This window comes from Panthera leo, chromosome A1, assembly GCF_018350215.1.
Source record: "Panthera leo isolate Ple1 chromosome A1, P.leo_Ple1_pat1.1, whole genome shotgun sequence".
Classification (NCBI taxonomy): Eukaryota; Metazoa; Chordata; class Mammalia; order Carnivora; family Felidae; genus Panthera; species Panthera leo.
Window position 1 is genome coordinate 6,314,154 of NC_056679.1, and position 25,151 is coordinate 6,339,304.

General features: G+C 46.9%; 1 protein-coding gene and 1 long non-coding RNA gene across 7 annotated transcripts in view; one reads left to right on the plus strand and one right to left on the minus strand.

The window, feature by feature from the left end:
- The window catches only part of WASF3 (WASP family member 3), a 133,609-nt gene that overhangs the window by 67,518 nt on the left and 40,940 nt on the right, over positions 1 to 25,151 (plus strand). For 4 of the 5 annotated variants that reach the window (XM_042937545.1, XM_042937444.1, XM_042937705.1 and 1 more), the window contains one exon: positions 21,989 to 22,131. In XM_042937545.1, the coding sequence (XP_042793479.1) occupies positions 21,999 to 22,131 (133 nt within the window). In that variant the 5' untranslated portion in view covers positions 21,989 to 21,998. Of the gene's footprint in view, positions 1 to 13,922; positions 14,137 to 21,988; positions 22,132 to 25,151 lie in introns of those variants that run through there. The other variant, XM_042937632.1, reaches the window with a different exon arrangement.
- LOC122219502 lies at positions 12,625 to 13,773 on the minus strand. Of its 2 annotated transcripts, XR_006202429.1 has the most exons (3): positions 13,728 to 13,773; positions 13,098 to 13,213; positions 12,625 to 12,759 (listed from the first exon to the last, which is right to left on the minus strand). It is a non-coding gene; the product is annotated as an uncharacterized LOC122219502 (long non-coding RNA). The 2 variants fall into 2 exon arrangements; XR_006202420.1 differs by lacking the exon at positions 13,728 to 13,773 and having other exon boundaries at positions 13,098 to 13,283.

A 25,151-nucleotide genomic window follows, 5' to 3' on the forward strand; every position in this document is an offset into this window, starting at 1 on the left:
TGACCTTTGAACACAGGGGTTCAAGGTTAGGGGTGCCGACCCCCCAACACAGTAAAAAAATCTGCATATATAACTTTTGACTGTCCAGAAACTTTACTAATAGCCTGTTGTTGATTGGAAGCCTTACTGATAACATAAACAGTTGATTAACACATACTTTGTATGTTGTATGTATTAGGTAACTGCATTCTTACAATAAAGGAAGCAAGAGAAGAGTCAGTGTTACTAGGAAAATCATAAGGAGAGAAAATACGTTTACAACACTATACCGTATTTATAAACAAACAAAACCGTGTATAACTGCGCAGTTCAAACCTGTGTCGTCCAAGGGTCAACTATATAATGTTATAGCTCAATTAAAAAAAAGAAAAAAGACTGGCATCTGACAGAATCCTTTTTTCTTTACTTTACTTTTTCCTTTTGGTTTTGAATTTAAGTTCTTCTGCTTGCTTTTCAAGCCTTGATCTCTTTTTCTTTTAGTTGGGCGCAGTACCAGCCTGTAAAGTGGTAGTGGACATAAATGACATAATGCATACAAATGCTTACGTACGCAAATGTTCCCATTTGTCATCTTTAACCGGTTCACTACCATTAGCCTTTTGACTTGGTTTCTTTGGTTGGTTTTTTATAAAGTTACCCCAAAACCCTGCCTGCTCCTTTTGACGGCGCTCGTGATTTACTTGCTGGAATACGTTCCAAAGAATGAAGTTGATAGGTTGCCAGATTTGATGGTTGGAGACCAGGTACCTAGGTTGCAAATTTCAGAAATTTTGCTATCTCGTATTTCTCTTAATGCTTTCATGGCCCAAACAATTGGGAATAGTTAACTAAAAGAGCCATTTAATTGTTCTTAATTTTCTTTCATGAGCACAGTTTCCAGTTGCCAAAACTACTGCCGTCAGGATGCTTTTGTTTCTAAAAACACAGGAACTCATGGTTAGTACCATGTATGCTAAGGAACAGTTGGTAGGTTCTACAGCTTTATTGCTATTTTAATTTTATCTCATTTTATTGTATTCATTCATGTGAAATTACCAACATTTTGGCTGTTAAGACCAGCAAGAGTGGTAATTTCATACGGTTCAACTTGCTGTTTCGGGGTAAGGTGACAATGTGTGCAATTGGCAAATTCCCTAATTTTGTAGCTTATAATTTGTTGTTGCCTCTAAAAACATAAGTTTTAATTCATTTGGAGTCTGTAAATTTGTTTGGTGAAGGTCATTCTCACATGCAGAAGAGGAAGGTAGAGAAAAGTGGTAACTTGTTTCTTAACAACAACAAAAAAGGAGATGCTAATTTTTGAGGAGACTTTAAATTTATGGTTAACTGGATCATTAGAAGCAAAAACTAGGGGTGCCTGGGTGGTTCAGTCAGTTAAGCATCCGACTCTTGATTTTGGCTCAAGTCATGATCTCAGGGTCATGAGATCGAACCCCGAGTTGGGCGTTGTGCTGGATGGGCAAGGCTCTTGCTTCTCTCTCCCTCTCTCTCTGCCCCTCCCCAACTAGCATACACGCACACATGTGCTCTCTCTCAAAAAAAAAAAAAAATCTAAACCTTGAGGTCACAGGTGATACCAGGTAAATTCTGAGTACCTCAAAATTTTTCTTGAATTTTTTAAAAAAATACTTATTTATTTTGGGGAGAGCGCAAGTGGAGGAGGGGCAGAGAGAGGGGGACAGAGGATCCGAAGCAGGCTCTGTGCCGACAGGCTTGACGGGAGCGAGCCAGATGTGGGGCTCGAACTCAACTAACCGTAAGATCATGACCTGAGCCACCCAGGCGCCCCCTTCTTGAGTTTTAAAAAATTCTTTGACATCAGCACCGTTCAGAAAGTCATGTCTTTGGCAAGTGATAAAATGCTGTTGGTGGTTTTAGCTTCTGAGTGTTTATTGACGTATTTTATGTTATTAAAACAAGGCTAATTTCGCTTAACTTTTTTAACATTGTGTTCATAAAATGTGTGTAGGTCGCCTGTTGATTATACCTTGAATAAGGACCTGGCGATTTTGGTTTGAAAGAGCATTAACGTAACAGGTACTTCACGTGGGTTATAGGTTATAGTATCATGCTAAATAGCGTATGAGCACGTCATGTTCACCACAGTGTGGTACTGATAAATGGCTTCTTCCTCTTGCTGTCCAATTAAAGTGAAAAGGAGGTGGTTAAAGGTAGTTAGTTGGTCAGGTGAGCATTTATTTGCTGAAGAGGAACAATATCTAGGGGCGCCTGGGTGGCTCAGCTGGTTAAGCGTCCGACACTTGATCTCAGGGCTCAGGGAATGATCTCATGGTTTGTGAGGTCGCCTCACCCCGGGCTCTGTGCTGAGCGCGGAGCCTGCTTGGGATTCTCTGTCTCCTTCTTTGTCTGCCCCTCACCCCCTCGGAAAATAAATTAATAAACTTAAAAAAAAGATAGGCATAGTATCCAGTGTTTGCATTCTGCTTTATGGTTTTCAGTGCGTCTTCAGCTGGGCCTTCTCATCGCGGCCCTTTCAGGCCACCGGGCAGATGTTCTGGCTGCTGTGTGTTAACTAAGGACTTGGGTGTAGTGGGGTTTCAGTGACTCCCACAGGCCTCTCCGCTCCTGAGGAACTGGGGCTTCTGCTCGTGTGGCTTGTTTGGCTGTGCTGGAGAGAGAGGCCCCTGGAGGAGAGCCAGCCGTGCTCAGACTGTGGCACACTCCCTGATGAGGTTGGTGAGGCAGATTCCCTTCAGGTGAAGGAATTCTGTGGGAGGAGAACTTTCCTTAGGGAACTGAGCTCATTTCTGTTTATTACGCCACTAACCGGCCCTTTGTAAATACTCTTGGAGCGGTGGCCTACCTGCTAAATTTATCGCTTATGTCTGTTTCTTCTGCCGTGATGTTTAGTCCTGTGTCTGTGGCCAACAATAGAGTTGTCTCTACTAGGCCGTCGTGTTAGAACCTAAGCGGTGAAGAAATATTCAGTGATCTCCCAATTAGTTTTCCGCCCTTATCTCTTGTTCGCCTCCACTGATTGATTTTGTAAACGGTTGTATCGAGGCGTAATTGACATACGGTAAACTATGCACATTTAAAATGTACAGTCTGATAAGTTCTGACATGTGCACACACCCATGAAACCACCACCCCCAGCAAGAAAGTGAATCTGCCATTACCCACACAACTCTCCTCGTGCCCCTGGTCATCCCTCCCTCCTGTCCGTCCCCAGCCTCCAGGCCACCACTGATCTGCTTTCTGTCACTGTAGGTTAGCTTGCGTTTCCTAGAACGTTATTGTGAAGGAAGAACACTCCTCCGTGTGTCTCCTGTATTATAAATTCCTCACCACAGCACCACCTCACTTCTGATGATAGACGTGTGGGTTTTCCACACATCAGGCAACTTGACCACAGCAGCTGGATGTCCTGCAGTTTAACTCGTTTATTTCCCTGGAGACCACATCGGATCCCGCAGATGAAAGGTTCTGTCCCACAAGACTTCCCCCCTCGCTCCCCCCATCTGCCCAATTTCAGTCTCAAGCCCAGAATGTTCCCGGTGCTTCCAACCGACTGGCTGTAAATTGGGGGTTCCCATGCCCCCACTTCTTGGGTTTTATTAATTAGCTTGAGTGGCTTATAGAACTCAGGACACCAGTTCACTTAGTAGATGACTAGTTTATTATGAGAGATATTCAAGGATGTGGTTGAACAGCCACAGGCCTGGCAGAACACAGGAGCTTCTGTCCTCATGGAGTTTGGGCTGTGCCACTCGCCAGTACATGAATGCATCCCGGCTCGCCAACCTGGAAGGTCGCTGGATCGTGTCCTTTTGGGTCTTTAGGGAGGTTGATTACCTAGGGACAGTTGGTTAAATCACTGGCTCCTGGTGACTGAACTCAAGCCTCTCCTTTTCCCCCAAAGCTAGGGTGGCTGGGACTGAAAGTTCTAACCCTCTAATCACATGGTTGGTTTCCCTGGCAACCGGCTCCCACCCTTCTGACAGTAGGAGTGTCTTTCCCAAAGTCACCTGGCGAGGTTGAGAGGGATTTGTTATGAATATCAAAATTACAGCTCTTCTGACTTAGGAAATTCCAAGGATTTTAGGAGCTCTGTACCAGAAATGAGGATGAAAACCAAATATAGATCTCTTACTATAAATCACAGTATCATAGGCCCCTGGGTGGCTCAGTCATTTAAGCATCCAACTCTTCTTTTTGACTCGGGTTATGATCCCAGGGTCATGGGATTGAGCCCCATGTGGGACTCTGTGCTGACAGCATGGAGCCTGCTTGGGAGTTTCTCTCTCCCTCTCTCTCTCTGCCCCTCCCCCCCTCAAAATAAATAAACTTAAAAAAACATTTTTTATTTTATTTATTAACATTTTTTTTAATGTTTATTCATTTTTGAGAGAGAGAAATAGGGTGTGGGTGGGGGAGGGGTAGAGAGAGAGGGAGACACGGAATCCAAAGCAGGCTCCAGGCTCTGAGCCGTCAGCACAGAGTCCGACGTGGGGCTCAAACTCATGGACCGTGAGATCATGACCAGAGCCGAAGTCGGAGGCTTAACTGATGGAGCCACCCAGGTGACCCTAAAAAAAATGTTTTTTAAAAAAGATTCTCCCTCTGTCCTTCTCCCCCACTTGTGTACTCTCTCTCTAAAATAATAATAATAAAAAAAAATCACAATATCACAATTATGTAAATGGAATCGTATAGTATACACTCTTTTTTTCGGTCTTTTTTTATTTTTTAAGTTTATTTTTGAGGGAGAGAGAGACAGAGACAGAGTGGGGGTGGGGAGGGACAGAAAGAGGGAGAAAGAACGCAGAGCCTCATGCAGGGCTCAAACTCAAGAACCGTGAGATCATGACCTGAGCCGAAATCAAGTCAGACACTTACCCGACTGAGCCCCCTGGGTGCCCCTGGTCTGGTTTTTATTCAGCACAATTATCTTGAGATTCATCCATGTTGTTACATGAATCAGTACCTCATCCCGTGTTACTGCTGATTAGTAGAGTTTATTTATCTATTCGCTTGTTGGTGGATTTAGGGTGGTTTCTATTTTTGGATCATTTTGGCTACTACAAATAAAGCTGTATGAACATTCGTGTACAAATCTGCATGTGGGCATTATGCTTTTATTTCTTTTGCATAAATACCTAGGAGTGTGTGTTTAACTTTCTAAGAACGTGGCAAACTTTTCAACAGTGATGGTGTTATTTTACGTTTTCTTCAGGGCTTGAGCGTTCCAGTCGCTCTGTATTCCTACCAACAGTTGGTGTGGTTGGTCTTTTTGTTTTTTTTTTTAAGTTTATTTATTTATTTTGAGAGCATGCGAGCGAGCCCAAGCATGAGTGGGGGAGAGACAGAGGGAGAGAGAGAATCCCAAGCAGGCTCTGCCCTGCCAGTGCACGAGCCCCAAGTTGACCTCCATCTTACGAGCCGTGAGACCATGACCAAGAGTAGGATTCTTAATTGACTGAACCACCTAAGGGCCCCTTATTGCATATATTTTAAATCTAGATCTTTTTTTTTTTTTTTGTCATTTCTGGGGATTTGAAGCCTAAGGAGAAGCCTAGACTAGCTTAAGGAGAAGTTCTCACGTAGATTTGTTTTTCTTTCTTCAGTCGTCCCATTCAAATTATAATAGCTTTTGAAATGATTTCCTTTAAAGAGCTAATAACACCACACACACACACACACACACACACACACCCTAGTTCTTACAAGTTTCTCATTTTGATTGAGAGATTCACTTAGTATTGCTAGGGCCTAAGAAACAACAGTAAGTTACCTGTAATCCCAAATCAAGGAATAGGAGATGGTCACTTTCTCTTGTCCCAAAGGTCCTGTTAAACTGGGAAGTTTTCCTTACCGTACCCACACACAACAGCATTTCCCTGCTTGTCCTTAGAGGCTGGGTATATACTCATAGTCTCCTGCACACACCTGTCTGGCAGATGTCAAATGGGAGTTGAGTTACCAAGGTGTCATGCTGAATCATGCCCAGTAGAGGTGTAGGTAGAGTGCTTCCCTGGCCTGGGAAGTAGGATGGAACACAAATATCTGGGTTTCTGGAATAGTTAACCAAAAGCCAGTTGTAAAAGCTCACGTATTTCGAAAATACAAAACAGAATAAGATCAGGACATTTGATGCTTTATGCATCAGCAACAAGGCAGCGTCAGGAGCTGAGGAACCAGACAAAACCCCCTGTTTAGAAAAAATACTACAATATCTTCCATAAATGGAGCCTTGGAAAGACCAGCTTCTTCCTTTCACGATTGGAGTTGACCACTCGCAACAGGTGCGTGGTTCAGTGTTGGGAAGGTAGCAGGAAGGAGAGGGACTATGTTGAAGCATCATGTGAGAAGTCAAGGCTTACTTGCATACCAAGGCAGAGAATTTTTGCTGCCTTGCTGCCTAATACACTGATAAAACACAGAAATGAAATAGCCTTGGCTTGTTGGTATATTTACAGATGGGGCTTATAGGAGGAAGGCTTGCAAATGGGAATGCGGTGGGCAGAGCACCAGCAAAGTCAGAGATTGAGCTAATTTCTCCTCTTCCTTGGCAAATGTCCACGATGTGGGAGAGTTGGGGTCTCTTGGTCTTGCTCTCTGACTGTAAAATGAAGAAGTTAGTCTAGATCTCCCAGGTTCCATTCATCCACCAAAAGTTTATTTTAATAAAGAGCCGGTTTTGTTGGGCTGGTCAAAACAGGGAAGGAAAATAGTGTCTGGCGAAAGCATCTTCGAGGTTCCTAGAGTAGTAACATGCATGGGGATAAATTTGTATGCACAACAAAGAAATAGAAGACAGGCGTAGGCTCCAATATAAAATATATTCTCTAGTCCCAGATATACTGAGTATCTGGTTGTATGGACGCCAGGGCCATTATGGACTTGGAAGCAGAAGACATATTTTATTTTATTTTTTATTTTATTTTAATTATTAATTTTTAATTTTTTAATGTTTATTCTTGAGAGAGAGAGAGGGAGCGAGTGAGCACGCCAGCAGGGGAGGGGCAGAGAGAGAGGGAGACACGGAATCTGAAGCAGGCTCCGGGCTCAGAGCCGTCAGCACAGAGCCCGTTGTGGGGCTTTAACTCAGGAACTGCGAGATCATGACCTGAGCCAAAGTAAGCTACTTAACTGACTGAGCCACCCAGGCGCTCCTATTATTATTTTTAAATGTTTGTTTTTGAGAGAGAGAGAGAGAGAGCATGAGCAGGGGAAGGGTAGAGAGAGAGGGAGACACAGAATCTGAAGCAGGCTCCAGGCTCTGAGCTGTCAGCACAGGGCCCGACGCAGGGCTCGAACTCATGAACCGTGAGATCATGCTGAAGTCGGACACCCAATCGACTGAGCCACCCAGGTGCCCCAAGACGTATATGCTTTAAAAACATTTCATATCTAATAGGAACTTAGTAATTTATTTAAATAAAAAAAAAATCTAGACTAAAGAAGGATATAAAACAGAGCATAAGAATCAGTTTAGCTAAGTGTAGCTAAATAGAAATAAATGGTGGAAGGTTCTAGAACAGAGACTTTTTTTTTCCTTTTCTTTTTTTTTTGGTGGGGGGGGGGGCACTCATCACTCTTCCCCACAATAACCAGGAGAGAAAAGAGAGGAGAGGGACCTAAGGATTTTTCTTAGTGATTGTTCTTTGCCAGGGTCCCCACTCTGTTCTCTATATTCTCACTTACGATAAATTGCTTTTTGTCACCTGTACGGGCTTTGAGGTTTCTCCCCGAAGCAGAGAAACTGCAAGACAGGAGCCAATGGGGAGAGCGTTGGTGGGGAGAAATCTCAACCTAGACATCTGATCTCTGCTTTTTCAGTGCGAACCAGATATCAGCTTCCACCTGAAGTGTCTTTTGGTGCCTTTTTGTAGCCCACAAAAGGCAAAGGATCACTCTGTACCTCAGAATGTCCTCCAACAATAGGTACGGGACACACGTTTCAGGTACATCGTGTTATTCGGCAGACCTGGGTCTCCTGTTGCCCCCCGGATGCTTGCTTGTTGCGGCTGCTTGGCGGTTTTTAAAAATAATGCGATGCCTCCCACGGACCTGGAGTAAGACCTCTGTTCGTCCGCTGATGCTTGTTGAGTAGCGGCTCCTGCCTGCCGGGCATGGCGCTACAGGCCTGTGATGCGGGGCTCCCTCCTCCCCACCGCCCTGCTGCTGAATCCTACCAGTTGTGTTTAAATTTAGTTGCCCGGGTGTGAGAAATACCTATAACGTAGGGCTTGTCACACTGGGTTGTAACTTAATTTATATGCCTGGGTCTCTCACTAAGCCATTAATTTTTTGAGGAAAGGGACTCTTATTTTCGTCTGTTCTTCGTATTCCCACTGGCTAAAGAATAATAAAAACGCACTAAAGGTCTAGAAGATAATGTCACAGGTTGGGAGTTGAGGAATCCTGGGCTCTTCCTTCGGCCTTGGGAATGTAACATTAGTGGGAAATGCCTTCGGGGACTGTCAGTAGGCAGGCAGCGTGCCGTGAAACGAGGGCGCACACACATGGCCCTTGCCCTTTGGAATCGACAGGGCCCGGTGGGCAGTGTTGGTGGGAGGTGAGAGCAGGGGCTTGGAAGCAGTGTGTCACTTAGTTCTGTACGAGCGTGGAGACAGGACCACTCCTGCTTAGATCGCTCTGGAGTACAAATCTCATACATACAAGTCAGCGTGATTGAAAAGCCAGACACGGGCGGCACGCACACGTTGAGTTTGGCGTGTGTGTATCGCCCGAACGGTGTGATTTGGCTCTGCCTCGCGTGGCACTGATTGCCTGGCACGCGGCAGTCAGAGCCAAGGTTACCGGCGCATCCGGAATAGAAAAGACAGAATCATTAACACCGTCAAGTTCTGCAGGCCGTGCGTGCTCTCAGAACTCCCAGGATTGTCTTTGTGGCTGCGGAGTGGAGAAGGGAACCTGTCACGAAGCCTGTTGGTTCAGTTTTGTACACTTAACTCTAACGCTCAGTAATACGGTTTTAAAATCTGTCCTAAAGACTTAATGCAGTTACTAGAAGTTACTCTGCATCCGGTCAGCCCTTCCTACGATTGTGGAATAAGCTGGGGAATGATCACAGTTGTGGGTTTCAATTTAATTTATACTCCCCATGGCAGTATGTTCCACGCATGAAAGCTGTTGTCTGTACTCCTATGGTAGTGTTACTCCTTTGTTTCCAAAACAGTTTGCTCACTTTGGGGTCTGCGCACACAGATACTTAGAGGACCCTCAGATGGTCACTCCTCAAGAATGTCCGTTTGCTTTCTTGTCCCTTTGTGAGTATAGTTAGCCGTTTCAAGTCTTAACAAAAGAGGAAGCTGATGTGTTTGTTCATCTTGTCCTTACCATGCTGCCAGAGAGTTTCTTTTCCAGTTACGATATAAAAAGTTGGAAATGAGCATTGCTTCCATCAGTAAGAGAGAGAAGCCAGATGATCTATAAAGTAATAACTTATCTTGAATTATGAAGAGTAGCAAGCCCTCCTGAGGAGAGCAGGACTCTTAAACTGTTTTGTGTTTTGCAGAGCATGGGACGGGGGGGACAGGTGACCACCATCAAAGTGGCTAAAAGGAGCTCTTAAAGGTTGAGTGTGAGTGAACACATCCGTTCGAATAACCAGGAGCCTAGATACTCGCAAGCTGTTTTCTGCAGGCCTCCACCAGGCACTGGTAAGAAAGAAGAGGGACTAGACAGGACCCCACTGGTGGTGCGGCCATGCGGGGGATGGCCGTACTGGGGGACTGGTAGGCTGTAAGGTCCATTATTCTGCTCCTTCTCTCCTTTGACACAGAAGTTGCTGGGAGGGCAGCAAAGCCCCCAGGACCCAGGTAAATGTGAACAGCCAGATGAAGAAGTACATGGGATGAGGTCTCGAAGGGTCCCAGGGACCAGAGCTTCCGTCCCCAATTCCCACAGAGTTGAGATTTGCCACCCTCCTGGTACATGAATGTGTTCACCAACCTGGGAGATCTCCACACCCCATAGTTTGGGGATTTTTAATGAGGTTTCATCACATAAGCATGATTGATTTCCATTTCCCTTCATTTCCAGTCCCTTTGCCTCCCCCATGAGGGGGAGGTGCAGAGAGACAGGAGGAAGAGAGAGAGTCCCAAACAGACTCCACGCTGTCAGATCAGAGCCCGAGGTGGGGCTGGATCCCATGAACCCCATGAACCGTGCGATCATGACCTGAGTCAAAATCAAGAGTTGGAAACTTAACTGACTGAGGCACCCAGGCGCCCCCTCCAGTATTTTCCCTGGATAATACTTTCTTTCTTTTCCTTTTGGATTTCCAATTACAAGTATGTTACACTACTGATATTGTTCCATACTTCTTGGGTGTTCTGCGGTATCCTCTGTGTTTGTGAAAGCTCATGCTTTCTCTCTCTCTCTCTCTCAAAATAAAGACATAAATATTCTCTTTTTTCAATGTTTTTTTAACGTTTTTACTTATTTTTGAGACAGAGAGAGACAGAGCACGAGCAGGGGAAGGGCAGAGAGAGAGGGAGACACGGAATCTGAAGCAGGCTCCAGGTTCTGAGCTGTCAGCACAGAGCCCAAAGTGGGGCTCGAACTCACGAACTGTGAGATCATGACCTGAGCCGGAGTCGGACGCTTAACCGACTGAGCCACCCAGGCTCCCCAAACATAAATATTCTTTGAAAAGAACACCACTTAAAAAAAAATACTTGAAGAGTTGCTGAGAATTATCCAAAATTGGTGGAAGCAAAAAAAAAAAAAAAAAAAAATTAAATAAGGAAATACATACAAATCCAACAATTTCAGAGAGCAAGAAATGCGAACCCCCCCTCCAATTCTATAAACACAAGAACCAAGCTGCTGAAATACCAAAGATAAACAGGAATATCTTAAAGGCAGCCATAAGGAGAATGAACATTACAAATGGAGGAGCAAAGATAATAGTGGAATAACATCTGTAAAGTACCAAAAGACAAAATAAAAAACCCTAAATTTTGGCAACCCAAATTTCTATACCCATCAAAAATCTCTTAAAAAAAAAAAAAAAAGGACCATGTGAAGACTTTTTAAGACAAACAGAAGCCGAGGGAATTTTTTTTTTTTTTCTAGGATATCTGCCCCACAAGAAATGTTGAAAGAAGTTCTTTAGGCAGAAGGGGTGCCAGATGGCAGTCTGGATCTACACAGAGAAACGAATAGACCCTGATATGGTGAAAAATGAGGGTGAACATGAACGTATCAGCATTGGAGAAAGAAGACAAAAATGCGCCCTTCCGAGGTTACAGCCAATGTTCACACACGATGCACGATGTAGTTTAGTAGTAGTTGAAGGTAGGCCGTGATTATACATAGATCGTAAGACGGTAGGGAAACCACTTTAGAAAGGTTAAAAGTGAGTAAAAGCCAGTTATGGAGATGAGACATCAGAAAAATAATTATTAGAGGACAGAAAGATGGCAAAACGGAGCAAAATGCAGAACATAGAAGACCACTGGCAAGAAGGCTTAAATTCTACCTGATCGTTACACTTGAAAGAAAGTACATGACCTAACCACACCAATTAAAAGACAGAAATCGTCATTTTGGACAGAAAAGCAAGACCAAACCGCATGCTGTCTCAAACCTACCGTAAAGACACGGAAAGGTTAAAATTGAAAGGAAGAACTTACATTGCATAAACACTGGTCAAAAGAAGGGATGACTGAAGTAGACTCTGGGACAGCGATCCAGCTCGGGGGTGAAGGGAACGTTACGTAAGGACAAGGGGTTTATTTCACCAGGAAGACGTGATGATCTGAAATGTGTGTGTAGATTCAACAACAGACCTTCAAAATACATAAAAACTGATAGAACGCCAGGGAGAAATGGACAAATCTATTACTGTGGGCAGCCTCAAACCTCCTCTCAGGGATTCAGGGAACAAGCGTACTAAGAATTAGTTAAGAAAATAGAAGATCACAACATCATCCTCATCAGTCACCACAGCTGAACGCACGTCTGTTCGCCAAGACGTACGTGTGGAATGCTCACCAAGACAAATCATGCTTTGGGCCATAAGACACGTCTCAACAAATTTAGACAAGTCCATACAAATTATGTCTTCTGAATACAGTGAAATTAAACTGAAAATCGGTAACAGTAAGTGAGCTGGAAAGATCCACCAGTGACTTAGATTGCTGAGATGACAGCTCATGCCGGGTGGTTCGGTGTGGACGGGAATGGTTGGGAGAAGGGACACTACGAGAACTTCACACCGTTTTTAAACATTTGTTGAATTGCTTTTGTAACCTTTTTAGAAAAGACATTCCAATTAATCATTCTATAGGAAGACTTCAGAGTTTTATAATACGGAATTTCATTTTATGTATTTTTTTAAGTGTTTATTTATTTTTGAAAGAGGGACAGAGAGAGCGAGCATGAGTGGGGGAAGGGCAGAGAGAGAGGGAGACACAGAATCCAAAGCAGGTTCCAGGCTGTGAGCTGTCAGCACAGAGCCCATCGTGGGGCTTGAACTCACGCGCTGTGAGATCATGACCTGGGCTGAAGTCGGACGCTTAACTGACTGAGCCACCCAGGCGCCCCAGTGTATGGAATTTTAAAAAAGAGGTTAGATAACTTATTGGAAGAGAGAAAAGTTGCCTTTAAGTAGAAAGCACACTGATATTACTTGAAATTCTTTAATCATTTGACTTGAGTTAGAAGATTACCACTCCGGGAAGTGAAATGCCAGTGTTTGGACATTCAGCTGCCATAGTAAGTCAAGTTGCAGGAGAAATTCAGGTGTAGACTAATTGGACACTAAATAAAATTAGAGGGAAAAAATTAAGTATCTTACTTTAGGAATGAACGTTAGATTAATATTAAAATTTAATAATACCATCAGTATGTTACTTTTTTTTTTTTTGCCCAGCACACATTTTCATGTGAGCTGTAAGGAAGGCAGGGAAGGTGTAATCAGCACACACAGGGACTCAGGCTTAATTTGTTAATGCAGTTCATAAGTTGGAGTAAAGAATACGTTTTTGCTCTATATTCGACATTGTCTTCCCCATTGTTACCCACTTTACCCATATTATTCTCTGCTGGTCACCGATCCTTTCAGTTTTTCACTATACCTTGCCGATCGTTGTACTCACCCTTTCTCGTTCCACATTTGAGGACCACAATGGAGAGGGTTATAGGAACAGTGAAACGTGATGTGATACAGTGATGGAGAGGCTGGGGGGGTTAAGAGAGTCCGCATAGGAGACATCTACGAAGTGAAATTAGCCATGTGAGTTTCTGTGGACATGTACAGCTGCTGGGTAAAGTATAGCTGACTGTGTGTGAATTTATGTGTTTTTTTTTTTTTTTTAAACCTTGCCTTGTTGGAAAGAACACGTTGGCGGCCTGTCCACGGGTGTTAGAAGCCAAGGGGGTCGAGAGGGGAAAGGACACCAGAACAGGTGCTGGAGGCTAGGTTCTGATGCTGCCCATGGTACAGAAACGTGTGTCCGGCCAGCCTGAGGCAGCGAGCTGGAACTGGAGCCTCAAATGAACACTGTGATTTTCAGAGGGTTGTCAGATCCCTTAAAAATTGGGTGGAAGAACGGCTCGCCAGCCTTGAGAAATGGCTTGCCATCTGCCTGGGGCTCCAGAAATAAAAAACCCCAAGCTCTCGGTGAGAAATTAGAACCCTCGTCCTGTGCCAGGGTCTCTGTCAAAGCAAACACAAGGTTGCTGTGTCGGGAAACTCCTGAAAGGAGGTGCGGAGAAGAAAGCCCCACCGTGAGGAACAAGTTAACGCTGAGATAGATGCTCCAGGAAATCGGCAGGTGCGGCGCACACACGCGCGCGCACGCGCGCTGACCGAGCACGCTACGTAAGGTGGGTAATCAAGTACCCGGATCCTGCCGGAAGCGGGCAACAAGATGCGTGTCGCCTGGCTTGCACGCGTGCTCCTCCCTGCCCTTTGTGTAAACGCAGCCCTTCCTCCTGGTCACAGTCGGCTTCCTGTGCCCCAAGGGGACTCTGGTCCCTGGCCCAAGGGGTCCGGGGTGCTGCCCGGAGCCAGAACCTGCAGTTCCCTGGGACCTTGACCGTGGCCCCTGCCGGAATGAGCCCTTCCTGGCCCTCCAGAGTCCTGCGGGCAGGGGCGGGAACGCAGAACCCCTCAGTGGGCTCTTGGCAGTGATGGTAAGTGGGTCGTGGCAGCTTCCGCCTCCTGGCTCCTGAACCCGCGTGCCCTTCTTAGGGACGCGGTGCCACAGAGCGGTCTTCGACCTCGCAGACCGCATCGTGAAGCGTGGCACCCATCCTGTCAGACCGTCTCTCGAGCTTCCGTGTGCTTTGAGAAGGCGGTTGCGGCACTCGGGGCGGGGGGGCATCTGCATCTGGACGGTGTGGTGTGTGTTACCTACCACCCACCGTGTTGGGTCCAGTCCCGAGCCTCCCCGCTGTGAAGGGGGCCCCTGGTCAGATGCGGCGACGGAGGCGATCCCATCGGGCAAATCTGATGCCGCGGCCTCGTGGATCTTGCCCACTCGGTACTCCGCGCCTCTCCCGTGGGGGGCGGGAGGGGGGGGTTGACACGATCCAGGAGCCTTCCCACTGTGCCCGCTCCCCAGTGCCTGCCCCGTATGCTTGTATCCAGACTTCCTTGTCCCTGCTGCTCTCGTTCTTTTCCTTCTCGTCCCCTGACCACACAGCGGGCAGCCCAGGCATCTGGATTTTCAGCTCAGGCTCCGTCTCCTTTCCGCACGAAGTGGGGTGAACTGTCGTGTCGCACCTCCGCGTGCGGGAAGGTTTTCCTCTCCGGTGTCTTCAAGGGCAATCCCCAGTTGCTGCTGTAACAGAGCCATGGGCGCTCTTTGCTTTCGTCCCTGACGTCAGGCTGACCCGTCTGTCATCCAGGCTCGTGCCTGCCCCGCTCTGCCCGCTAGACGTACAAGTCGGCGTTTCGCCGGGGGCACGGGCATCGAGTGCGCCGGCAGCTGTGGTGGGGGACGTGGAGGAGGTCTGGACTTCCTGCTCGTGGGAGTCACTTGTGCCTTCCACGCTGGCTCACTCTGGGGAGTGCCCTTTCCATCCCCTGGTGGACCGGTTGACCTACAAACCCAGGTCACCGGTGGGGCGGCGGGGGCGGGGGGGCCTTGGATGCTTCCGCCCTTGCTGTTCATGACCTCTACCAGGGCCTGGTAATGCACACGCCAGGAGCTGTTCTCAAAGGGCGTATCATCCTCTGTTGTGATGGCGTGGCCTTACTTCAGAATCCCAGGGGGATACGCTTGATTCTCCATCTGGCGCTTGCCAGGGGCTCCTTACTGCACCTGTTCCCGCTACGGACCCCTCCGTACCATCCAGGGTCACTGGATCCTACAGCCTAAACATCCGGGCCGCTTGTGCCAAGCCCGGCCCTGCTGCAGAGAAAGCCTCTTGCTCTGGGCCCCACTCCCAGGTGGCAGCCGCTGTGCCACCCGGTCTGCGGGCCAGAGCAGCATCCCAGCTGCGTTGCCCCCACGACCCAGCCGAATGGGCGCTGCACTTCCTTCTTTGTGGATGTGTCTTTTACTCAGGAGGGGCTCTCCCAGCATGCCCCCAACTGCCACGCCCCTAGAAGCTTCACCAGAGTTGCCACATCCAGGGCCTTCCCACGCTTTGTCTTCCACGCTCCCCCCGAAGCTTGTGTCTCTGGGGCACAGCCACCCACCGCTTGCTGGTCCTCCCCGGGCTGCCTGATGTCAGTCTCCCCCGCCAGGCCCGGCACCAGTTCCCCCGTTGGCACGCGGGAAGGGACGTGTGCAGCCCGCGCGGGTCACCTGCCAGCCGTGGGGGCGAGGCCTGTGCGGCATCCCCCAGTGGTGTGCTGACCACTTCCGGAGGGAGCTGGGGGGTGGTGGGGAAGTGTTTGCGCCCAGCATCCTCATGGGCATCCGTCAGGAGTCCGTGTTCCAGTTCTCAGGATCCCTGAAAACCGCAGCCTGGATCTGCATACTAACAGGATGCTCTGACCGAGCATTCGAACATCTTGAGCTCCGTAGCTGTCACGCAGTCCAGTCCGCAGTTCCATTTCAGGTCACTACAGGTCACTGATGAGGACCGGTTTACACCCACCAGGAAGGCTCCGGTGTTCTCTCACTTAGCCATTAACGGCTTGTTAACAGCTTTCGGTCCCTCATTACCCTTACGCAGGCCATCAGTGCAGGCTAGCAGCCACGAGCCAACCCTGCTGTTGTTGTAGATGTTTTTTACCTTCTGGATCTTCCACGGGTCCACACTGTTATTCCTGTCGTGGCATTTCCCTCCACCGGACAGTTTCCAGGTCACTTACGGCTCAGTCCCGTAGCAGGTGAACCACAGTCTTGTGGCAGGACTCTTCACGCCTGCCCTTTCAAGACAGCCGCCTCCTCTCCTGCACAGTGGTCTGTGCACGAGGCCCGTATCCCTGGATTACTACCCGTTTTTCTTAAACCACTCCCAGAGCCGCTCCTATTTGTCTGGGTCCTCGAGAGAAAGCCATCAAGATGGGGTCATACCTGCGAGGGTTTGGTTACGGGAACTGTGGTGTGGAAGGAAAGAGAGGAAGCGAGAAGAGCCCGAAAGAGGCATCAGACCGGGATGCAAGCCTGACCCCCCGCCCAGTGAAGTGGGGGGTTGGGTAGGAGTGTCCTCTCCTCGTTGGCCGTGCATTCTGAGGATTGGGCAAAGCCTTGGGGTGTCCTTGTCTGCCTCTTGGCTTTGCCAGTTTGTCTGGGACTTCGTTCTCATTTCTTGGCCGTGACTGTGGCAGTCTCCACTTCCTGTGGCAGAGGGGTTACCCATGCCTGCTGTTCGAGAGAGCAGCAGCTGAGCTGGGTGTGGGGTCCCACTTCCGAATTCCCAGGGAAGGGCTCTGGCCTGCTTTCAGCCGCGTCTGGAATCTAGTTCACGGTTATGTGAACCAGGTTGTCTGTCTCTAAATTGAAACATTTCCCAGAAAGGTTGGGCGAACTACAGGTTTAATAGCAATACCTTACGTAACCTCTAATAATCCATAAACGTATGATTAGCAGTCTTTGATTTTTTTCTTAGCGCACAGGATGACTTTGAAGAATGCTCCGGATGCATCCTAGTTCTTCAAGCGAAGGAATCGAGAGGCATACTTAAGTGATTTGTTCGTGACTAATTGGGTTAGTTCATTACGTGTCCGTTTTTGTCATTGCGGAGCATTTTCAAGAGTAATGAGTGACCCAACGTTTTCCCCTGTACCTCTACCCTGCCGTTCAGTGTATTCAAAACTGGATTAGCGTCAGATAAAATAAAGGCCGGCCGGGGGAAAATTCACGTGTCAGGGAACTTCACCCTGAATCGGGAAGTCATGACAGTCATTGCTAGGCAATTAGAACTTTCCAAAGGAACTACAAAGCCATTTTTCTAAAGTTGAGAGGAGAGTAGCGTTTCCTCCCCGTTGTATCGTTTGTGTTTAGACAAGTGTGGGGGTGCCAAAGAGACATATAACGACCGTGAGAAGTGAAGGCTGGGATTCATTAGGGCTGAAATACTGGAACAACAACAGACGCAGTGCCCAAGGAGAGGGCCAAACAGAGACGTGTCTGCCTACACGTGTCGGCGTGTAACCAGCAGACGGTTTTTCAACGCTCAGGTTGTGTTGGGGACCCTGGAAGTCGGTGTGGGACACACAGAACTTGTAGGCTCGGTCCCTGAGTTCAGAAAGCTTCTAGTCCACTTCGGGAGGGAGTCCTTGCCTGGGGCCAGGCACGTAGACTCCTGCAGTTCGCTTGCAATGGTAAGCAGGGACACAGATACATCGCTGCCATGTTGCTTCCTTGGAATCCTTCTCAGACTTCCCTGTTGTCTTAAAATACAGTATGCTGGGGCACCTGGGTGGCTCAGTCAGTTGAGCGTCCGACTTTGGCTCAGGTCACAATCTCGCGGTCCGTGAGTTCGAGCCCCGCGTCGGGCTCTGGGCTGACGGCTCAGAGCCTGGAGCCTGCTTCCGATTCTGTGTCTTCCTCTCTCTCTTCCCCTCTGCCATTCATGCTCTGTCTCGCTCTGTCTCAAAAATAAATAAACGTTAAAAAAAAGATTTTTTTTTTAAAATACAGTATGCTAATCGAAAAGGTGACATACGGGCTGGCCAGCAGATCAGGAGGTGATACCATAAGGTAAACGTTACAGATCCCAAGATGAGGAGACTGCGCGGGGGGAAGCACTGGGTTTGGGGGGTACCTGGAGACAGAGCGAAAGAGGAAGCTGGCCTTTATCGCAGCTTCTGTGGGGAAGGATGGATAAGGCAGGCTGAGCAGGTTTGGGATTGGCTACTTTGAGTAATTTCAGCAGGCTTTGGGGCGTAATGTTGTCCCCGGTTGTCTGGCACCTGGTCCTGGGGTGACTGGGGCAGTTGGACGGTGGCATGGGGTGTGAGAGCGGATAGAGGAGGTGCGGGCTGTGGGTTGATAGGTTTGCATATGAGAGGCGAGCCCCTGGGTGAGTTTACCAGCTCTAGGAATTGGCTAATCCCCGGAGGACCGATGCCTCCAGGGACCTCCGTCTGGCTCCAAGATATCAAAGCATCGGAATGCAGAAATAAAAGATGTGGGTACTGTACCCGCTTAGACTTAAGCTTTTTTTCTTTGGTGCCCTAATAACGTCTTAAGCAAGCCTCTAGGTGAGCCCTTTCGGTGAGGCCGCAGTACCCATGGAGCCTCCCAGGACCCACCGTGTTGAGCCAACAGTTCACTGCGTGAACACAAGAGGGGGCTGTCTTAAATACGAAACTGAGGGCCTTTGGCGGGGGGAGGGGGGGGTGGGGAGGGTGGGTATCAGAGTGGGCCTTGAGCACCTCTGACTGAGAACACGGGGAAGATTCTGTGCGCGTTTTCAAGATTCCCTCGAAACAGACAGCCGGTGGTAGCTCCCACATATGCCCTGATGAATGGCAGGTGTATCCGATATTGGGGACCCAGTCCAGGGAAAGAGGGGAGGGAGGTATTACCTAGCTGTGGCCGTGTTTCGGACATGTTGGTGGGACCTCTGTGATACGTGGATGATTAGATTTCTATGCGTTTGAATAAATCGTAAGAGATGTGGTGGTGGGCTGGGGGAGGTGTACCGGGAAGGTTGCTGGGCATGTCAGAGGCTGAAACACACGGGTAAAGAGTCACATTTCATCCTGGATGAACACAGAACGAATGTGCAGGAGGGGCGTGTTATATGCGCAGCCTTCAGCTCCTAAATCTTACATTTACCCCAAACTCTCATAAATCCCTCTTTTGAGAAATTATTTAAAAGCTAATTCACACTTGGGCCAGTTTCACAAATCGGCGTTACAAGCAGGCTGCCCTCGAATTCAGAGTCTTCTAGAACATCCGGTTCGCTAGCTTATCTGTGCCGTCCTTAGAAGCTTTTGCCACCACATCCCTCTCCACCCCCCACCCCCGATCGCTCCGTGCTTCTTTATGGATATCATGGTTTTTGTTGCTTAATTTCCTTCTCGCTTCCCTGGAGTGAGTCCCCGTTTTCAGTAGTTTTCTTTCCCACACTCTATGCTTTTATTAAGTTTGTTAATGAGTTTTCTCTTTTTCCCTTATGACAAATTCTGGCTTTCTAGTTCATTTTATTGTGATTAGTTACCATCCTGTCCTGTTGTTCTAATGTGGCTCCAGAAAGAAATGACAACTCACAGTAAATCTTCTGTTTTTTGCCTTGAGACTTGGACCTCTAGAATTTTCATATTTTAGCATTCCTTCCTTGAGTGTGTACATCTTCTTTCACATAATTTCTATGCGGATATTGTTATCTTTTGTGGTTCAGCCTTATCGTCGGCTAGTAAACCGTTCCTTTTACTAGTATGATAGAAATAATAGTTAACATTATAACAACATGTAAGATGTCATTAAATTAATAATCAGTCACTTTTTTTTTAGTGCTGCTATATTTCAGGCTGTTCTAAATGATTAATATATGTAATCGTTCATTAGATTCGCACTGTCTAAGGTAGGGACTGCTGTATTCTCCCCATTTTACAAGGAGGAAACAGGCACAGAGAGGTGAAGGGGGGTGCTATAGGCATTGCGCCTGCGTCAATGGGAGTAGTATTTGAATCTGAAAATAGGGTCAGTGTGTTGAACGACCACCTTCATGGATATAAGGCAGAAATAGTCGATTAAACGTTGGATAATTGGACAGAACTTTTCCTTTACAGCTCTCACCCCCTTTTGCCTTCTTTTGCTTCATTCTCCACATTACCACACAGGACCCTTGTTCACCCTTCAGATTTCAGGTCCCGCGTCCACAGGAGCTTGTCCGTGACTCTAGACAGCTGAGCACCCTGACCCCACAAACGATTTTCTAACCCCGAATTCATTAACCTGCACGGTTGGGTCAATGTCTCTCTCCCTCGTAGAATAGAGCTTCAATGGGAAGGGGGGTTCCTTGTCTGCTTTGACTCCCCATTGGATCGTCAACCTCCTACACCGCCGGGTGGGTGGTAGGTGCTCTGTAAGTATTTATTAGATATATGAGCAAAAGTCTTAAAGAAAGGAGGAAGAAAGGCAAAGATTTATTATATGCTTACCACATTCCAGGATCTTTAGGTACAGCGTACCATTCAGTTGTTGTACCAGTTGGAAATAAGTTTCACACCACATAACAGAAAGCCCAACTACGGTGGTTTAAACAAAGAGGATGTTACTTGTCTCCCATAACAAGAATTCAGATTGGCACTTCAGGGCAGGTTTGACCGCTGACCAACATCCTAGGCTCTTGTGTTTCTGTACCTCCAAGCTGGCCAATATGATGATCTTGTTAAAATAACGGTTATGTCCCAGTCACTGGATTTTCTACTGTTGTATGAGCGGTAGGTTGGTTGTCTAAGTAGTAGGTTTGAAACTCTATATGCCTCCTTCAACAAAATGTTGAGATTTCATGTTATTTATAATGTACTTTTTGTGGAGAGAAGTGAAAGGGATTCCCAGGTTTCCCCACATTGGGGAAGGCTTTCCTGAAGTGTCTGGTGATCCTTCACTGTGCATTCTTATGTCCGGGGCATTAAAAGCCATGTGGGAACTGTGCGGGGAGAGATTATTGGCAGGTGTAACTGGTAGGTGACCCGGTCGGCATTTTCCATAGGGGGGAAGCCCTGGCCCAGTGTCCCATGTTTGTAGATCTCTCTTCCAGTATTCCCAGGGAGGGATGTCCCTGTCTCTTTGGGTGGGAGTGAAAACCAGGCTGCCAGGGCTCTGGGAGCCATGTGGAGAAGCCAGCCAGGGAACGAGGGTGTGGGGAGAAGCCCCATCTTACATTCAGTGTAGACTTTGATTGAATACCCCTGGTCTCAGTGCATTTCCTGCCCCAACCTTTAGCTCTGCTTTGTGTCTCAAGTCCAAATCCTGGAGTTCACCAGAAAGTAAAACATGCTGGGTAGGGTGGAGTGGAGGCAGCCCAGGAAGGGAGAAGGAACTTGTAAATGGATTTTTAAAAGCTAGTCCTCCTGTTGTCATATTCCTTCGTGTGGATCCTTGTGGTTCATCTAGTTCATTAGCTTATCCCACTTGGGAAGCCATCCCCTCCTCCCCCACCTCTGTCCGTTTCATGCATACGTGTCACCTTCTGTTCCTGAGCTGTTGTTGGGGAAGGTGGGCAGTGGGCTCACTTCCTTTCTCCCTTCATTGGCCTCCAGGGTATGGTCTTGTCTGTGTCTTCATCTGATTAGGCTCTGTCCAGTTTGGGACCGCTATGTCCTTTCCTGCCCTTAGCACTTCTGGGCTTATGCCTTTTTGATCTCTCATCATGTTAGTAGAGAGGGAGGGAAAGTATAAATGCATGCATTCAGTCATTCATACTTTACTGGAAATCTTGCTTACATTATCTTTCTATAAAAGTCGGGTTGTATGCTAAATATATCTTGGCAATCGATAAACTTTTATGAAATTAATTCGACATCTGCTGTGTTTCTAGCTGATTGTCTCACGTAGAAAGGATAATGAAAACTCTAAGTTTCTTAAAATGTGACTGTGAGCTTTTAAAAAAATGTCTTTTTGATTTTCAGATCGTGAGCCATGCCTTTAGTGAAGAGGAACATCGAGCCCCGGCACTTGTGCCGGGGAGCCCTGCCGGAGGGGATTACCAGTGAACTTGAATGTGTAACCAACAGTACCCTTGCTGCTATCATACGCCAGCTCAGCAGTCTAAGTAAGTCGTCTTCTGTCTAGAACACTTTTTTCTGATTACAGATGGCATGTGACGAACTTTAACGTCAGCACATTGGTTTCACTTCAGTCGCTAGTTTTGTCCCAAGAAGAGACCGCAGCTTTGAAGGAAAGAGCCCACCCCCGCCCCCTCCCGATTTTCCCAGAGTGAAATAACTCACTGGTCTTATGATACCAACTTTATGTGCTGAAGACGTAAAGTTCAAATTGACCCATTTACAGATTGTTAGATAAGACTGAATTGTGGATTCAAAGTAGTGTCGGTTCTTATTAAATGAGGATTACATGATTGGTACTTTTTTTAAAAATGTGAATTACTTTGTTAAGCTTGGACAGGACTGATTTTTTTCTTTTTAACGGGATAAATTAAAACCTTGTTAACACTTGTAACATGCCTGGCACAGAGTAGGTGCTCAAGTATTTGTTGATTAACTAATGCTCCAAGTGAATTGACGATTAAAGCCAAAAAATTGTGAGATTTGCTGATTTTCACTTACTAAAATGCAGGTACCAACTTCCAAATTGAGGTCAACAGATAAACTGTTACATATACAATACTGTGTATGTATTACATGTGCAGGTATATAAACGCAAGCAAATATAAGGAAGAAAGGACTTTCTATTATTTTAATTTTGAATATGAAGGTGAAACACCCAAGAAATAGTTCATTTCTTAAGACTCAGATATTCACGAAAATGCATTTTCCTTCAAAGTTTCTTGAAATCGGAATGTTTTCCCCCTAACTCTTACATTTAAATCATGATCTTATTATTTTACTTTGTCCCACTCCTTTTTGGTTTAGATGGTTTACACCGCATTTGGGTGATGGGTTTTCACAGTAAAATGTTCCAGAAGCTCTGTTAATAATTAGAAAATCCTCCATGATTTCACCTACTGGTAGCCTCAAGCATAGAAATATGCTTTTTAAGAACATTCAGGTACTTTCTGGGGTGCCTTGGGGGCTCAGTTGGTTAAGTGTCTGACCCTTGATATCCGTTCCGGTCACGATCTCGCAGTTCATGGGTTTGAGCCCTGTGTCCGGCTCTGTGCTGACAGCACAGAACCTGCTTGGGTTTTTTCTGTCTCTCTCTCTGTCTCTCTGTGCCCCTCACTCCCCCCCACCCCCCGGCTGGTGCTCACTTGCTGTCTCTCTCTGCTCTCTCTCTCTGTCTCTCTCTCTCAAAATGAATAAATAAACATTAAAAAAAAATAAAAACACTCAAGTAATTTTATTTAAATTTTGAAGAAGAAACATTCTGGAGAAGTATTTTTTCTTTAAAAGAATTGTACAGTGTTGTTGTATTTTTCATATATCTATAATCATTGGCTGAGGCAAAAGTAACTTGAAAATTACTTAAAATCTGTTTCAAAATAGATATCTTTTGGAATCTAAACTAATTACAATTGATTTTGAGTAGCGGTTGTTGATAAAATGTATAAATTGGTATAATTGCAGGAAAATAGCTGGTAAATTATCGAAGGCTAGAAATGTTTCTGTTTGAATTCATAATATTTTTGTAAGAACACTCTGGTCTCTTGTTTTTATGGCTGAAATGTCTATTGACGGAGAGTGTAAAAGATGGAAACCAACATAAATCGTTGAAGTTTCAGTAGTCAGGCTGCATCTCATGCTGTAATAACACTCAGCATAGAGTTGTTGGTCATGTTTATGGTGTCTGTAAGTAAACCCCACACGTTTTATGTTCTGTTCCCCATAGTCTGCTCATGGTAGGCAGAATAAGAATGGCCCCCCAAAAAGTCTGCGTCTTAATCCTTGGAACCTGTGGATACGCTATGTGACATGATGGGGAGATGACGGTTGCTGATCAGCTAATCTTAAGCAAGAGGTTAGCTTGGATTATCCAGTGCAATCCCAGGGTTCCTTTAAACGTGGAGGGAGGAGGTGGAACAGCCCACATCAGAGCGATGTGATGTGAGAAAGACTGAGTCAGCCGTTGCCGGCTTAGAAGATGGCAGAAGAGATCGTAAACCGCGGAACGCAGGCCACTTCTGGAAGGTGGAAAAGACCAGGAGAGAGATTCTCCTCTGGGGCCTCCAGGATGAACGTAGCGCTGCCAAAACCTTGATTTAGCCCAGTGACATCCCTTTCAGACTTCTGACCGCTCGGTTTCATTGCACCCACCTAATCCACCCAGGGATGGGCACCGACCGGCCTCAAGGACAGTCAGCCTTAGTTAGGCTGCCCCAGTGGCTCCCAGCCCTGTCCCTGCTAGAATCACCTGGGGAGCTTTAAAACAAGGCGCTAGCAATCCCCCCAGAGATGATGATTGGAGTGTGCCCTCGCAGTGTGATCTAGAGAATCTGGTACCGTGTATCCGCATTGAAACGATGAGCCGGGTCAGCCCTGTGCTTGCAGGAAGTTTGACCTAAGAAACACGGCGAGCTCGCTAGGTTGTTATGGGACCTGCTGCCGAAGTGTCCCCCAGGACCGAAGCAGTGATGGCCACCCGCAAGCTGAAGCTGGGGTTGTGGGCAGAGTTTAAGAGAAGGCAGAGGAAGCCAGCTGGTGAAGGCAGGCGAAAGCATGGGCAGAAACGGGAGCGGACTGGGAGAGAGACCGCAGGTCGCAGCCTGGCGGAGGCAGCACCTGGTCCCTACACCTGCGCGGGGGAGCTTTCCCTCCGGTTCAGGGGGCGGTGGTCGGGCATCCTCAGAGCACACCCGCTACCTTCCCCTTCCTCGTGATCCATGCTTGCGGCCCAAAGAGACTTCCGGAAAGGGGACTATAGTGATACGTACGCCAAGGATGTAATTGTAGGAAACTAATACACCTAGTTACTTACTGGTAGTAGAATAGCACGTTGTCGGTTACCAGTGATTTATTCATGAGTGATTGTTCACTCGGGATCCCCTAGGTGCAACGCACAGCAAATAAAATCGACTTGGTACCTGCGTGGAATTTTAAAAGCATATGTAATTGGCGGTGATGTCCTAGAACAGGAAGCATATGCACTTACCAAGACGATGCTCTAGCACTCACA